General features: G+C 38.5%; 1 protein-coding gene across 2 annotated transcripts in view; it reads left to right on the top strand.

Annotated features, from left to right (window-relative positions):
• Positions 1-13,919, top strand: part of MAP3K5 (mitogen-activated protein kinase kinase kinase 5) — a 236,836-nt gene that overhangs the window by 89,218 nt on the left and 133,699 nt on the right. For both annotated transcript variants that reach the window (XM_055391191.2, XM_019030003.4), the window contains exons 5-8: positions 5,883-6,076; positions 7,189-7,357; positions 8,519-8,625; positions 10,274-10,444. In XM_055391191.2, coding sequence (XP_055247166.1) covers positions 5,883-6,076; positions 7,189-7,357; positions 8,519-8,625; positions 10,274-10,444 — 641 coding nt within the window. The remainder of the gene's footprint in view (positions 1-5,882; positions 6,077-7,188; positions 7,358-8,518; positions 8,626-10,273; positions 10,445-13,919) is intronic.

Genomic DNA, 13,919 nt, shown 5'->3' with positions numbered 1-13,919 from the left:
CAAAAAATAAATAAATAAAAAGAAAATCTTTTATAGTGTATTCAATGTTGTGGAATTATGAGTGGCACTAAAGCAGCCTATATCCACACACAGATACACACACATATGTGTGTGTGTATATGTGTCTGTAGTATGTTTCCATGGCAACATTCATGCCATCCTTTCCAATATGCTGTTCCCTTTTCCCTTTTCTAAATCATGATTCCCCAACCTCAGTGAAGCCTTGATATGACAGGCTTTTCTAGATCGTCTCTCCAGTGTCTGTAATCATGATACGGTATAGGAATAACAATACTGATAGCTAGCTTATATTGAGAGCTAGCTAGCTCAATATAGTATAATTACATATACACTGATATATAGATATCTTTATCTATTTTCTACTTGAAGAGATTGATTTAAGTTCCTAAGTATTGTATTCTGCCTCTGAGACCACACTACAGAATTCCTAACCTCCACACAGAATTAAACAAATGTGAAAACATGAGAAAAGTAAATTTTAAACTTTAAAAATGCTGTGTGAAGAAGAATTATAAAGTGGAAACAGCCTTGTTAGGCCAATGGTTGTGGCCAATGGTTGTACATTTATTTCAGAAAGCAAGCCAATATTTAAAAACCTTAAAGAATGTACCTCTGCAACTCGGAGTGAAGATAATATACAATATATTATAAAAGCCTGCACAAGATTTGATTTAAGACGACAAAATTAACAATACAATTGGTCATTTCTCCTTAAATCAGAAATTTTAAGCCTTTTTTTATAGTAGTGATTATACAACTCTGAAGTAATTTTGAAACTTATGCTTAAGATTTAACCAGGGCAGAGGCATATTTCAGCATAAATAATGTTGCCATTATAAACTCTTATCCTTCCTATCTCAACAGGAAATGAGCAATTATTGCTTCATGCTTCAATGCACTGTTTTAAAATACTGTTTAATTTGTTAAAGGTGTGAAACTGTTTAATTTATCTCACACATTTTTTTAAACAAATATTGATTGGACATGCGCTGCACGCCAGGCTTTGGGCTTGGTGCCTCAGGGTTCTCACAGGGGAGGCTGGAAGTGGAAACAAGCACATGTGTAACTGTTGTGTAGACAGTCTAATTGGTAGAAAATCAGCGAACAAAGAAGCAGACAAATTAGAAAATGAACGTAAGGTGATGTGCTAAAGAGAGGGTAGCCATTATGTCAGTGTCCTTCAGAGAAGGTAGCACTCCCTGAGACCGGAATGGCAGAAAGAAGTCCATCCTGCCTAGCCCAGCTTGGACTTGTGGAGAAGCAGGCTGATAAAAGAACCAAATATTGTACATTTTGAAGAAGTTGCCCGCTGACTTGAGAGAGAGGTGTTGCGTTTCAGGTGCTGAATGTCCTTATAAAAAGTTGAATATTTCGAGCATCTCTATCAATACATTTGAATGCTGAGAGCTTTTCCTTCCAGAAGCTCATTTCATTTTCAACACACACTTCTATTTACCTTTATGTAGTTTCTAAAAATTGAAAACCAGAATTGGAGGTTTTTTTTAAAAAAAAAGAAAGAAAAAACGGTGAAAATAATTAATTAGGAGCCAGGGCAGTGGCTCATGCCTGTAATCCCAGCACTTTGGGAGGCTGAGGCGGGAGGATCATTTGAGGCCAGGAGTTTGAGGCCAGTCTGGCCAACATGGTGAAACCCTGTCTCTACTAAAAATACAACAATTAGCCAAGTGTGGTGGCCCATACCTGTAATCCCAGTTACTTGGGAGGCTGAGGCACGAGAATCACTTGCACCCAGGAGGCAGAGGCTGCAGTGAGCCGAGATCATGTCACTGTGCTCCAGCCTAGGCAACAGAGTAAGATTCTGTCTTAAAAACAACAACAACAACAACAAAATGAATTAGAACAAGACTAGATTTTGAGCTGTGGGATTTTATAGCATGTGTTGTTATTTCATGACCATGCCTCAGTGTTTTGAAATTTAAGGAAACAAGGTCTTTGAAGCAAGTTTAAATATTTTAGAATGAGTACTTTATTAATAAAAGGCAATTGTTCCACTTAAGGTGTCTGTTCTTGACCACATATGGGTTGTTTTTATTTTCTTTAGATTATCAGCTATTTCAAACTATGGGTTTGGTGGCAATCTGCACACAGAAAATACAGAAATAACATTTCTAAGTTACATGTGAGCCAACTTGGGAAATAAATGTTCCCATGCTATTAGTTTTCATTATTTTGCAAAAGTGCTTTTCTGGGCAATTATATCTTTTTGAAAAACACAACTTTTCCTCCACTGCATACTCACTGGGCTGTCTCTTAGCTCAGGCCCAGTTGTATCCATGTGGCTTCTGCAACTTATCACCCCCCTTTTTTCCTGACATTGGCAATGGGAAATTGAAAAAAAAAAGATTGCCTTAGAAACATAGGAAAGAAACTCCAAAGAATGCACTGAAGCCTAGAACTTGGGAAAACCCTTAGCATGCTTAGGTATTTTCAGCAAAGACTCTGAAGCCTTATACCATGGGGTTTGTTTCAGGAACTGCTTTTCTCTGCTGTTTGCATACTCATTATTACCCCTTTACCTCTCCTCTGCCTAACACACACCCAGACATCTGATAGTCATTCTCTCCCAGAATTAGTTTTACACAGGTGCGGTATTCCCCATTGCCCCGTATTTCAATAATAATATCTGATAAACTAATATGTGTAGTATCAAGGTTTCTGAGGCTACATAATTTTATCCAGCAGCTAAAACTCTGATACCACTTTTCTGCTTTATTGGCTTTTTGGCTCTTTGTTCTTATTTTGTGACTTGGAGGATTCAGATAATTTTCGTTTGTAATTTTGAGTTACGGTGCTTATCTACAATAGTGTTTGATTCTGTTGTTCTTTTAGAACAATTCTCATAGTTGAAGCTTTAGATGCTTTAGAAAGCAGCCTCTTTGGTATCCTTGCCTTTCTTTTCTGCTTCGGCAGTAGCTTGGGTAAAAGGATTAAATTGGGCGGATGTGCTGTGGGATCTTGGTAACATTTTAGAAGCAGGACATGTTCACTTTCCCTTTTCCAATTATTGTTTCCTCTTCTAATTATTGTTCCATGGAGGAGAACTTGAGACAGGAACAATTTAGCATACTTGATTTTCAAATCAAATCTCACTCTCTGGAGGTTCTTCTTGTGCTTTAACTGGAAGTGAGGTTTGGTTTCTGCTTCATTACCTGACATACAAGAAGCAGCCTTAAAGGATAACATAGTCATAAATAATTAAGTCCGGTCATAAGGGCATTTGGCATTTCTTGCCTGTTTTCTGTGAACAGTCATTTGGCTCATACAGGGTTCCCGTAGAAAGTGACAGAAGGTTAGAGAGCAGGTGTGTCTGCTGTAAAGGCCACTCAGGAGGGTGCATAACCCCCTAGTGGGAAGGACATGCCATCTAGAGAAAGAATCCCTGGGCTGGAGTGCCAAACATGTTACAGACCAACTGTACGATCTCTCTAAGCCTTACCTGTCTCCTCACTTTTAAAATGAAGGCCACAGCAGCTTCTTTGTAGGTTGTGACCCACTGACTTATGACTGTTCATACCCTGGCACACACACACGGTGAATACATGTTTGTACTTATTACTTAAGTGCTAAGGGTAAGAGAAATGCTGTATTATTCTCCGTATGCTAATATGGCTAGGAATGGATAACCTGGACTTTTTTTGTTCCCCATAACGGCAGTAGTCGGGTGTCCCACATATCTCTTTCTAGTTCTCAGCCTCTGCCTTTTTCTATGATTTTTCTCATAGAGGTCTCTCCCACTTCTTTTGATTCTACCATATCCAATAATTCTCAGGTCTGTATTTTGGCTTGAAACTATTTTATGTTTCAATCACATATTTCTAGCTCTCTTTTGGACATTTTCACACTAGGTGTTGTGCCCCACCTCAATCCCAACCTCTTTAAAAGTGACTATTTCACCCCATCCCACCAAATTCGAATCTCAACCTTTTGAAGTTCTTCTCATATTTTAACTAGAATTCAGATTCTTTGATTAATTACCTGATATACAAGTGTCTAGAAGAGGCATGTGTTCATAAATAACTTAGTCTGATTCTGCTTTCTGAATTCTTGCTTTCTGTTAATGATACCACTCTGTATAGGTAGTCGCCCTTAGAAGTGCAGAATTGCATTTGATGCCTTACCCCTTCTCAGGTTGTTATCAGTTACCAGATCCAGCTGATTCCTTCTTCAGTCACGCACGTGTCTGTCTCTCTATCGCCACCTCTGCCGACCTGGTCATGCCACAGCATGACTCATCTCCTCAAACCTCATATCTCTTCCCTTTAGTGCATCTTGTTACCTGCCCAGGCTGCCAAAATGCACAGTTTTGATTGTGTATTTTGATTTGTGCATTTTGATTGTGCATTGTGAAAATGCACATTTCTCCCTCCCTCCCTCCCTCCTTCCTCCCTTCTTCTTTCCTTCTTTCTCTCTCTCTTTCTCCTTCTTTCATTTGTTCATTCGTTCGTTCTCCTGACAGAGTCTCACTCTGTCACCCAGGCTGGAGTGCAATGGCGCAATCTCGGCTCACTACAAGTGATTCTCGCACCTCAGCCTCCTGAGTAGCTGGGATTAAGGGCGTGCACCACCCCACCTGGATAATTTTTGTATTTTTGGTAGAGACGGGGTTTCACCATATTGGCCAGGCTGATCTTGAACTCCTGGCTTCAAGCAATCTGCCCGCTTTGGCTTCCCAAAGTGTTGGGATTACAGGCGTGAGCCATCACACTCAGCTGATTGTGTTTTCTTTCCTGCTGTGGATCCTTCTATGATTCTGCATTGTCCAGAATGTACAGTCTAACATCCTTAACTTTGCATTTAGTTCCCTTCCCTGAGCTTCGAGCTCCAGTCAGATTTGCTTACTCAGGGTATCCAACTCACTTTCCACTTTCATCCCTGCTCTGCTTTTGTTTGCACCAGTTTATCCTCGCTTGGGCATCATCCAGGAACCAAGAGAAGGTCAGTGAGCCCAGGTTGTAGTGGGCGAGGGGAGAGTGGCAGGGCTGAGGTTAGAGAGGGGCAGGATCTGCGTAGTCAGGCCCTTGTACATTGCATTGCAATTTCTTCTTTCTCCCAAGAGCAAGAGATGGGGCTTTAAGCAGCTGTGGGAAGTGATCTGAGGGACGGTGTTGAAAGATCACTCGGATGGCAGAGTGGAGAGTAAATTAGAAGACAAGAGTGGAAGCAGGGGGACCAGTTAAAGCTGATGGCAGTGGCTCAGGCCAGGTCCATTGGTGCATGGACTAAAGTGTTGGCCGAGAAGATGGAGGGAAATGGACAAATATGACATTATATTTTGGAGGCAGGACAGATGGGACTTCGATAGGATGTGGAAGGGGAAGGGAATGGAAGCATCAAGGATAACTTCTGGGCCTGTAGTTTTGGTAGTGGGGAGACAGAGAGAGAGCAGCCTCCCAGGGGGTGGATTTGAGCGGGATCTACTTGCGGCATCACCTTACATGTAGGAAGCCCTTCAAATATGAGCTTGTAGCATTTTCATATGTGTGTGCTGCGCCCTGTGACTAAATTATAAGTTCCCTGAAGGCTGAAGGCCATGCTCTAAACTACTTTTTCCAACAGCAATAACGTAGTGCCCTAGTCTTGAAAGATGGTGAATAAATATTTAATTGATGGATAGAAACTGTTCCACTCTTTTTTTGGTATCATCTGTAAGTCCTAATTATTTGAAGTATGCAGTGAAAGGAATTGGGGAAATTTTCATTGTCGTAGGTCATAAATAAATAATGAGGCTTTTCTATTTCCCTTTGCATTTGGAATTATTTAAAATGAGTAAGACATGGGATTCCATCTGTGCCGTGTCTCCAGGCCAGCTCCCCACTTGCCGGTGCCTCCTCTCTCCGCAGATGTGCACTGGGAACTACACCTTTGTTCCTTACATGATAACTCCACATAACAAAGTCTACTGCTGTGACAGCAGCTTCATGAAGGGGTTGACAGAGCTCATGCAACCGAACTTCGAGCTGCTTCTTGGACCCATCTGCTTACCTCTTGTGGATCGTTTTATTCAACTTTTGAAGGTGGCACAAGCAAGTTCTAGGTAAAGTTTAATTAATAATGCCATTTGGTGATGATAATGAAGTGTTATTCTACATCTTTATTTGTGCATGATATCAGGTGCTCCTGAGATATCAGTATACAGCTAAGAACTAGGGAGAAAATGTTTATTATCCTCCAAGTAGATAAAATAGATGCCACACAGTACATTTTATTCACAGAACAGCAACAGAACAACAACTTTAAATCAGAAAAAAATTAAAAAGTCTGCTAACTGCTTTATAGTGATGGTAGAACTAAAAATATATACAAAGCAAGTACAGAAACAATACCAGGATAAATGCCCAGGGACTTCTAGTGTAAGGGCAAGAACACTTCAACTTTAATTAACTCTTAACTCTAATTGTTCTTTCAGTGAAGAACAATTATTTATGTTAATAAATGATAGGCTGAGTCAGGAAGTTAAAGTTATATTATGTTCAAATCATAGGTACTTCACGGCCAGTGCCGTGGCTCATGCCTGTAATCCCAGCATTTTGGGAGGCCGAGGTGGGCAGATCACTTGAGATCAGGAGTTTGAGACCAGCCTGGCCAACATGCCGAAACCCTGTCTCTACCAAAAATACAAAAATTAGCCAGGTGTGGTGGTGCACACCTGTAATCCCAGCTACTCACGAGGCTGAGGCAAGAGAATTGCTTGAACCCAGGAGATGGAGGTTGCAGTGAGCCAAGATCATGCCAGTATACTCTAGTCTGGGCAACAGAGTGAGACTCTGTCTCAAAAACAAAAACAACAAACAAACAAAAAATCATAGGTACATCTAATTTATTTAGAACAATTTGTACTGGAAACAGTAAAATGGAAAACAAAGTTTTGGCATTTTAAGTGGTTTTTTGCAGGAAAATTTATTAAGGTGGAGTACCTTTACCTTTAATTCTTTCTGAAGGCAGAGTAATAAAAGAAATACATTGGCTTCTAAATTTCTTAATAATGCCAGATATGTAAGATATTTATTTAGACATCTGAATGAACTGAAAACTACAAATGCTTTATAGCTAATGCTGCAATATCATTCATGTCTTTATTAAAATGATTGCTTTTCATTGAAATTGTTTCTAATGTCAAACTCTTTGAAATGTGTGTGTTTTTACCAGCCAGTACTTCCGGGAATCTATACTCAATGACATCAGGAAAGCTCGTAATTTATACACTGGTAAAGAATTGGCAGCTGAGTTGGCAAGAATTCGGCAGCGAGTAGATAATATCGAAGTCTTGACAGCAGATATTGTCATAAATCTGTTACTTTCCTACAGAGATATCCAGGTGAGAAGATGTTTAAAGTGAAATCTTTGTTGTGTAGCATGTTGGAGGGATAAGGGAGTATTAACCTCAAATTTCAGTTTGCTGGTAAGCAGTTCATGTTACTACACGTAATTTTTTATTGACTCTCTTAAGCTTTCCATCCTATAATTTTATGATGAATGAAAAAGACTCATGTGAGTTAACCATCAGTAATTGTGAAAGACTTGTATGGTAAAGGCCTGACTTTTTCCTCCAAAAGAACAAAAAGAAAAATCTGCTGGCACAGCGAACCTGTGGACACAGTCTATTCTACTGTTAGCCTCAGGCACACCTGTCAGTGAAAGCTTTGTTTTGGCAAATAGCAGACATTTTTAGAGCTTTCTGGACATACCTTTTATCCCTTGAAATTGTATTGCTTGAAATTGATAGTGCTGAATCTAACTCGCCTGAAGGAAAAAATATGTAATTGATTACTTACAGAAATAACTTTAAAAATATGTAATGTAAAACACACTAACAGGTTATATCATTTTTATTGACATGTCTTAAAATTTTAAAAATAGGGTAAGTGGAATAAAATCCTCTCCAAGTTAGGGATTTGCTCTTAGGTTTTAATAGTAAAATTTAAGTGACATCTGGTTTCTCCTTTCCATTCCTAGCCTTTCAGGTCTGTGTAAAGGCTTCATGTGCTCAAGACAGACTCACATCCATGGAGGGCTGTGGCGCATAGGATCCTGTGGCTAGAGTGCTTACTCATGTGACATGAAACTGTGTTGCTACTTGTAACAGAAGTTCAACCCATTGCCTCATGTCCTTGACATTTTTATTTCCCTGAAATTGTTAGAACACTGCATACCGGGAATCTGGCTCTATGGAGAAATAAACCACCCATATTTAAACAGTAGAGCACTATCATGCTTGGTGTTTTTGTTTCTTTTGCTTTTTTAGTTTTTGTTCAACATGGTAACTCTATGTTTCTAATGTTTTTATATATACGATCTAAACCTTTTAGAAGAAAAACAACAAAAACTGTTTATTCTAGGTTCTTCAAAGTGTTCTGTGGATTCTAGTGTCTTTTTAATGTGTTTCTTGAATTCAGATATCTGGTCGTCAAAAGACATGTTATTGTGAGAATTTTCTCCTAGTGGTTTAATTCTGTGCTATTCTCATCTAATTTGAAAGGACTATGATTCTATTGTGAAGCTGGTAGAGACTTTAGAAAAACTGCCAACCTTTGATTTGGCCTCCCGTCACCATGTGAAGTTTCATTATGCATTTGCACTGAATAGGTAAGAAGAAAAAGTTCCCTTCCAGAATGCGTTAACATATTATTGTGTAACCTGCAATTCTTTACAGGGAATGTGTTTACTGCAGCATTGCAAGAAGGCCCTATTAAAATGTAGTATTAGCATATGTGCTTCAACCCCGTGAAATATAGGAAGCATGCATTCTCATTTTTTTCTGATTTATTTTTCAGTAAAAAAAAAAAAGTCTCACGCTGTTGGTATATTTAAATTCTTACAGGTTTTCTGCTCTGTCAAAGTTTGTATTTGCTATTCATATTTTTTAGAATTGTAAAAGTTACATGAATATGATGTTATCTTTAAGCAAATACACTCAACACCAGATGGTCATTCACACAAAAGTTTTCACTAGAGTAAGGATGGTTATGTCTAGGTGAACATAGTGTTAGATAGTTATTACCAAGGATAAAAAGGAATTTCATGGACAGAAGATTTGAAGTAGTAATTGAGAATAGAAATGATACCTTTTTTATAATAGCTTTATTGAAACATATTTCACAGGCTGGGCGTGGTGGCTCACTCCTGCAATCCTAGCACTTTGAGAGGCCAAGGTGGTAGGATTGCCTGAGCTCAGGAGTTCGAGACCAGCCTGGGCAACACGGTGAAACCCCGTCTCTACTAAAATACAAAAAAATTAGCCAGGTGTGGCAGTGTGCACCTGTAGTTCCGGCTACTCGGGAGGCTGAGGCAGGAGAATTGCTTGAACCTGGGAGGCAGAAGTTGCAGTGAGCCAAGATCATGCCACTGCCCTCCAGCCTGGGCAACAGAGCAAGACTCTGTCTCCAAACAAACAAACAAACAAACTAAATATATTTCATCAAAACAATAAATTTTAAAACATTTTCATCACTCCACAAGGAAACCCTGTACCCATTAGCAGCCCCCCTTCCATTTCCCTCCCAAATCCCCCAACTCTAGGCAACCACTAATCTACTTTCAGTCTTTACAGATTTGCCTATTCTGGACATTTCATATAAATGGAATCATACAGTATGTGGTCCCTTGTGACTGACCTCTTTCACTTAGCATAATATTTTCAAGGTCTAAGAAATGATAACTCTTATAGAATTTTTATCTGGTTTTGTGAACTGTCTACACATACTATTTTAAAGCATGCTACATAAAGCAACTTCCTTAGATAATCAGTTAGTCACACATAGAAATCAAGCAGTTCTTGGGTTTGATTTGATTTTTGGTATCATCTGTGAATGAGTTTGCTAAGTTTTGGAGCAAAAGCCATTGAAACCTAAGGTCAGGGTTTTGTCCCTACTTGGATTAATTTACTCTACCCTATTCAAAGACACAGACTACAACTCTAATCTCGTTTCACCAACTTGAACCTGCATATAGGCTGCAGGGAAATTGGAAGGATTGTGGATGAGTAAGTACAAATCCATCACCATTATTAACACAGAAACTCAAAAGAAATCCTTGTTAGACCTAGTAGACATACAATGGGATAAAACAAAAAATTAGGCTTAGGACAGAGGTTTACAGAGGACTCTCGAAATCTAATTGTTTCTGTCCTGGCAAATTTCTCTAATATTAATCAACATGTTAAGTAGAGTTTTTAAAAAAGAATTGATCTATATTGCTTCTGTAATGTATATTGAAACAACGTTTTCTGCCTTAGGAGAAATCTCCCTGGTGACAGAGCAAAAGCTCTTGATATTATGATTCCCATGGTGCAAAGTGAAGGACAAGTTGCTTCAGATATGTATTGCCTAGTTGGTCGAATCTACAAAGATATGTTTTTGGACTCTAATTTCACAGACACTGAAAGCAGAGACCATGGAGCTTCTTGGTAAGTAAACGGTATATAAATGAGCTACTTACTTAGTAAATCCATGGCATAAAAAAGTATTTGCAAATGAGAGTGTTAAAGTATTATTATAATCCATAAGATTGTGTATTATGAACTAAACCTTAGATTTTATTTTATTTTATTTGTTTTTTGAGATGGAGTCTTGTTCTGTTGCCCAGGCTGGAGTGCAATGGTGTGATCTTGGCTCACTGCAACGTCTGCCTCCCAGGTTCAAGCGATTCTCCTGCCTCAGCCTCTCGAGTAACTGGGATTACAGGTGCCCGCCACCACGCCCACTAATTTTTGCATTTTTAGGAGAGACAGGTTTTGCCCTGTTGGCCAGGCTGGTCTTGAATTCCTGACCTCAGGTGATCCACCTGCCTCTGCCTCCTAAAGTGCTGGGATTACAGGCGTGAGCCACCGTGACCGGCCAATCTTAGAGTTTATAACTTTAGTAAATAATTTGATGAAATTCCTTTAACGTGGTAAATTGGGATAAATGGATGAAAAGATAATTTAAGAAATATAATTTTAAAAAGATATTTTAAATAAGTAATGTAAATAATAAAATATAATTTTGTAGAAAAATTTATATAAAGACATTTTAAAAGACCTGAATGAAAGGAAAAAATATACTGAGTTTGTAGATGAGAAGGCTTGATATTTTAAAGATTTTAATTCCCCCCAGCAGGGGTTTTCATGTGATTTGACAAACCAATTCCAAAATTTATTTGAAAGAATAAAGGACTGAGAATAGGCAAAGCAATTCTGGAAAAGGACAAGGTGGAAGGACTTGCTCCACCAGTTATCAAGACTCATTATAAAGCTGTAATGATTAAGATATTGCAGTATGGCTATAGGCATAGACAAACAAAGCACTGGAATACAAGAGACAGCCTGGAACAGACTAAGATATACATAAGTCTAGATTTATGGCAGAATCAGCTTCATGAGCTGTAAAGGAAAGGATGGACTCTATAGTAATGATACTGGGAAAATTTCTTTATCTGCTTGGAAAAATAAAATAAAGTTCTATCCCCATTTTAAGCCGTGCACAAAAAATGAAATCTAAGTGACTTAAATACCAAAACATGAAAAAATACTTTAGAAAAATATTTTTAGAATAAAATGTACAAATTATGTATTACTATTGGATAAGCAAAGATTTCTTTCTTTTTTTTTTTTTTTGAGACAAGGTCTTGCTCCGTCACTCAGGCTGTAGTGTAGTGGTGCAATCTCAGCCCACTGCCACCTCTACCTCCTGAGCTCAAGTGATCTTCCCACCTCAGCCTCCTGAGTAGCTGGGACCACAGGTGTGTGCCACCACGCCTGGCTAATTGTTTGTATTTTTGGTAGAGAGAGGGTTTCACCATGTTGCCCTGGCTGGGGCAAAGATTTCTTAAACAAGGCTTAAAAACGCCATATACCATAAAAGATAAGACTGGGAAAATTGTCTACATGAAAATTGGCTTCTGCTCATCAAAGTAGTAGCTTTTGGAAACAGCAAAGTAGATTCTATTGTGCTGATCTTCCTGTTGATAACAATTATAAATGTTGGAAAAAAGTTGGAAAGCACTGAAGAGTGATTAAAAGTAGCCAGAAACTGGAAAGGTTTTCATCCTTGGATGAAGGGCACTGCATAGGATAAACTCCACATTTAAATGGCTTTTCCCTTGAGACATTCCCTGGTCTTCAGGGAGCAGGACAGATAGAACTCTAGCAGGAAATCACAGTCTTATTGGCCCGAGAGTGAGTTTGAGGCTGCCAGAGGACCTGGACATTGAGTGGGATAAGCCTTTGTGTGAACAAGGTGAACCACCAATAATTTATTTACCTTTTATTAAAAAACTACATACTCTTAAGAGGAGGAGAACAAATCCAAACTCTCTACAGCTTATCATCCAAAATGTCTAATACACCATAAAAATTACTAAGCAACCTGGGTGTGGTGGCATGTTCCCATTGTTCCAGCTACTCAGGAGGCTGAGGTGGGAAGATGGCTTGAGCCTAGGAGTTCAAGACCTGCCTGGACAATATAAAAATACCTTGTCTTATTTAAAAAAAAAAAAGAAAGAAAGAAAAACTCTCAACTACTAAAGTGGTGAAGAAATAGGAAAGTGTGATTCATAATTAAGAAAAAAATTATTCATAGAAATAAACCCATAGATAAAACAGAGTTTAGAATTACCAGACAAGGACATAAAAATAACAATGATAAATATATCAAAGAATCTATTTGAAAAGATGAATATAATGGGTGAAAATATGAGGAATTATAGGAGATATTTGGAAACTGGAAATAACCAAACGGGAGTTCTAGAACTGAAAAGTACAATATCTGAAGTTGAAATGTCATCAAATCAGATTAACAGCAGATAGGACACAATACGATAAAAGAGCAATAAACTTCAAAACAGGTTATTAGAAATCATTGAAATTGAAGCAGAGGAAAGAAAGAGATGAAGTCATTAATAATTCCAATGACCTGTGGCATTTAGTGGTCTAAATACTTTTTTTTTTTTTGAGACGAATCTTGCTCTGTTGCCCAGGCTGGAGTTCAGTGGTGCAATCTCACCTCACTGCAACCTCTGCCTCCTGGGTTCAAGCGATTCTCATGCCTCAACCTCCCAAGTAGCTGGGATTACAGGCATGCCCCACCATGACCAGCTACTTTTTGTATTTTTAGTTGAGTCCGGGTTTCCCCATGTTGTCCAGGCTGGTGTCAAACTCCTGACCTCAAGTGATCCACCTGCCTTGGCCTCCTGAAGTGCCAGGATTACAGGTGTGAGCCACCGTGCCCAGCCTTAAGTGGTCCAGATACTTTTAATTAGAGTCCCAGGAGAGGAGAGATATACTGTTGCAGGGATAATAGTTGAAGAATTAGTGGTCATATATTATCCAAATCTGTTCAAACAAACAAACAAATAAAAAACAGCTCACAGATCTAGGAAGCTCAGCAAAACCCAAGGAGCATAAATATCAAAGAAAATTATCTCTTGGCACATCATGGTAAAATTGGTGAAAAACAGAAATACAAGAAAAGGTCATAAATGCAGCCTAAGAAAGAAGATACATCAGGGGAAAGAGTGAGTGCTGAAGGAAGCCAAAAGATAATGGAATAACATTAAAGTGCTGAAAGAAAAAAACCCAATCAAGCAAGAACTCTGTATCCACTGATAATGTCTTTAAAATATGGGGGTGAAGTAAAGACAATTCTAGATACATCAAAACTGAGATAATTTGTTGCCAGCAGAACTTCACTACAAGAAATGTTAAAGTCTTTAGGCTGAAGGGAAATAAAACCAAATGGATCTATAGGAAAAAGCATATAGCACTGGAAGTGATAAATATATGAATAAATATAAAAGATACCATCAACAAAGAAATCACAGGGAACAATGCATGTAACCAATATAGGATATGTATTCAGTATATATAAATAACTCCTCAAAATATCTTTAAGAAAAAGAGATTA

This window comes from Gorilla gorilla, chromosome 5, assembly GCF_029281585.2.
Source record: "Gorilla gorilla gorilla isolate KB3781 chromosome 5, NHGRI_mGorGor1-v2.1_pri, whole genome shotgun sequence".
Taxonomy (NCBI): Eukaryota; Metazoa; Chordata; class Mammalia; order Primates; family Hominidae; genus Gorilla; species Gorilla gorilla.
The sequence above is the reverse complement of the archived record's forward strand: the minus strand, read 5'-3'. Positions and strand labels throughout refer to the sequence as shown.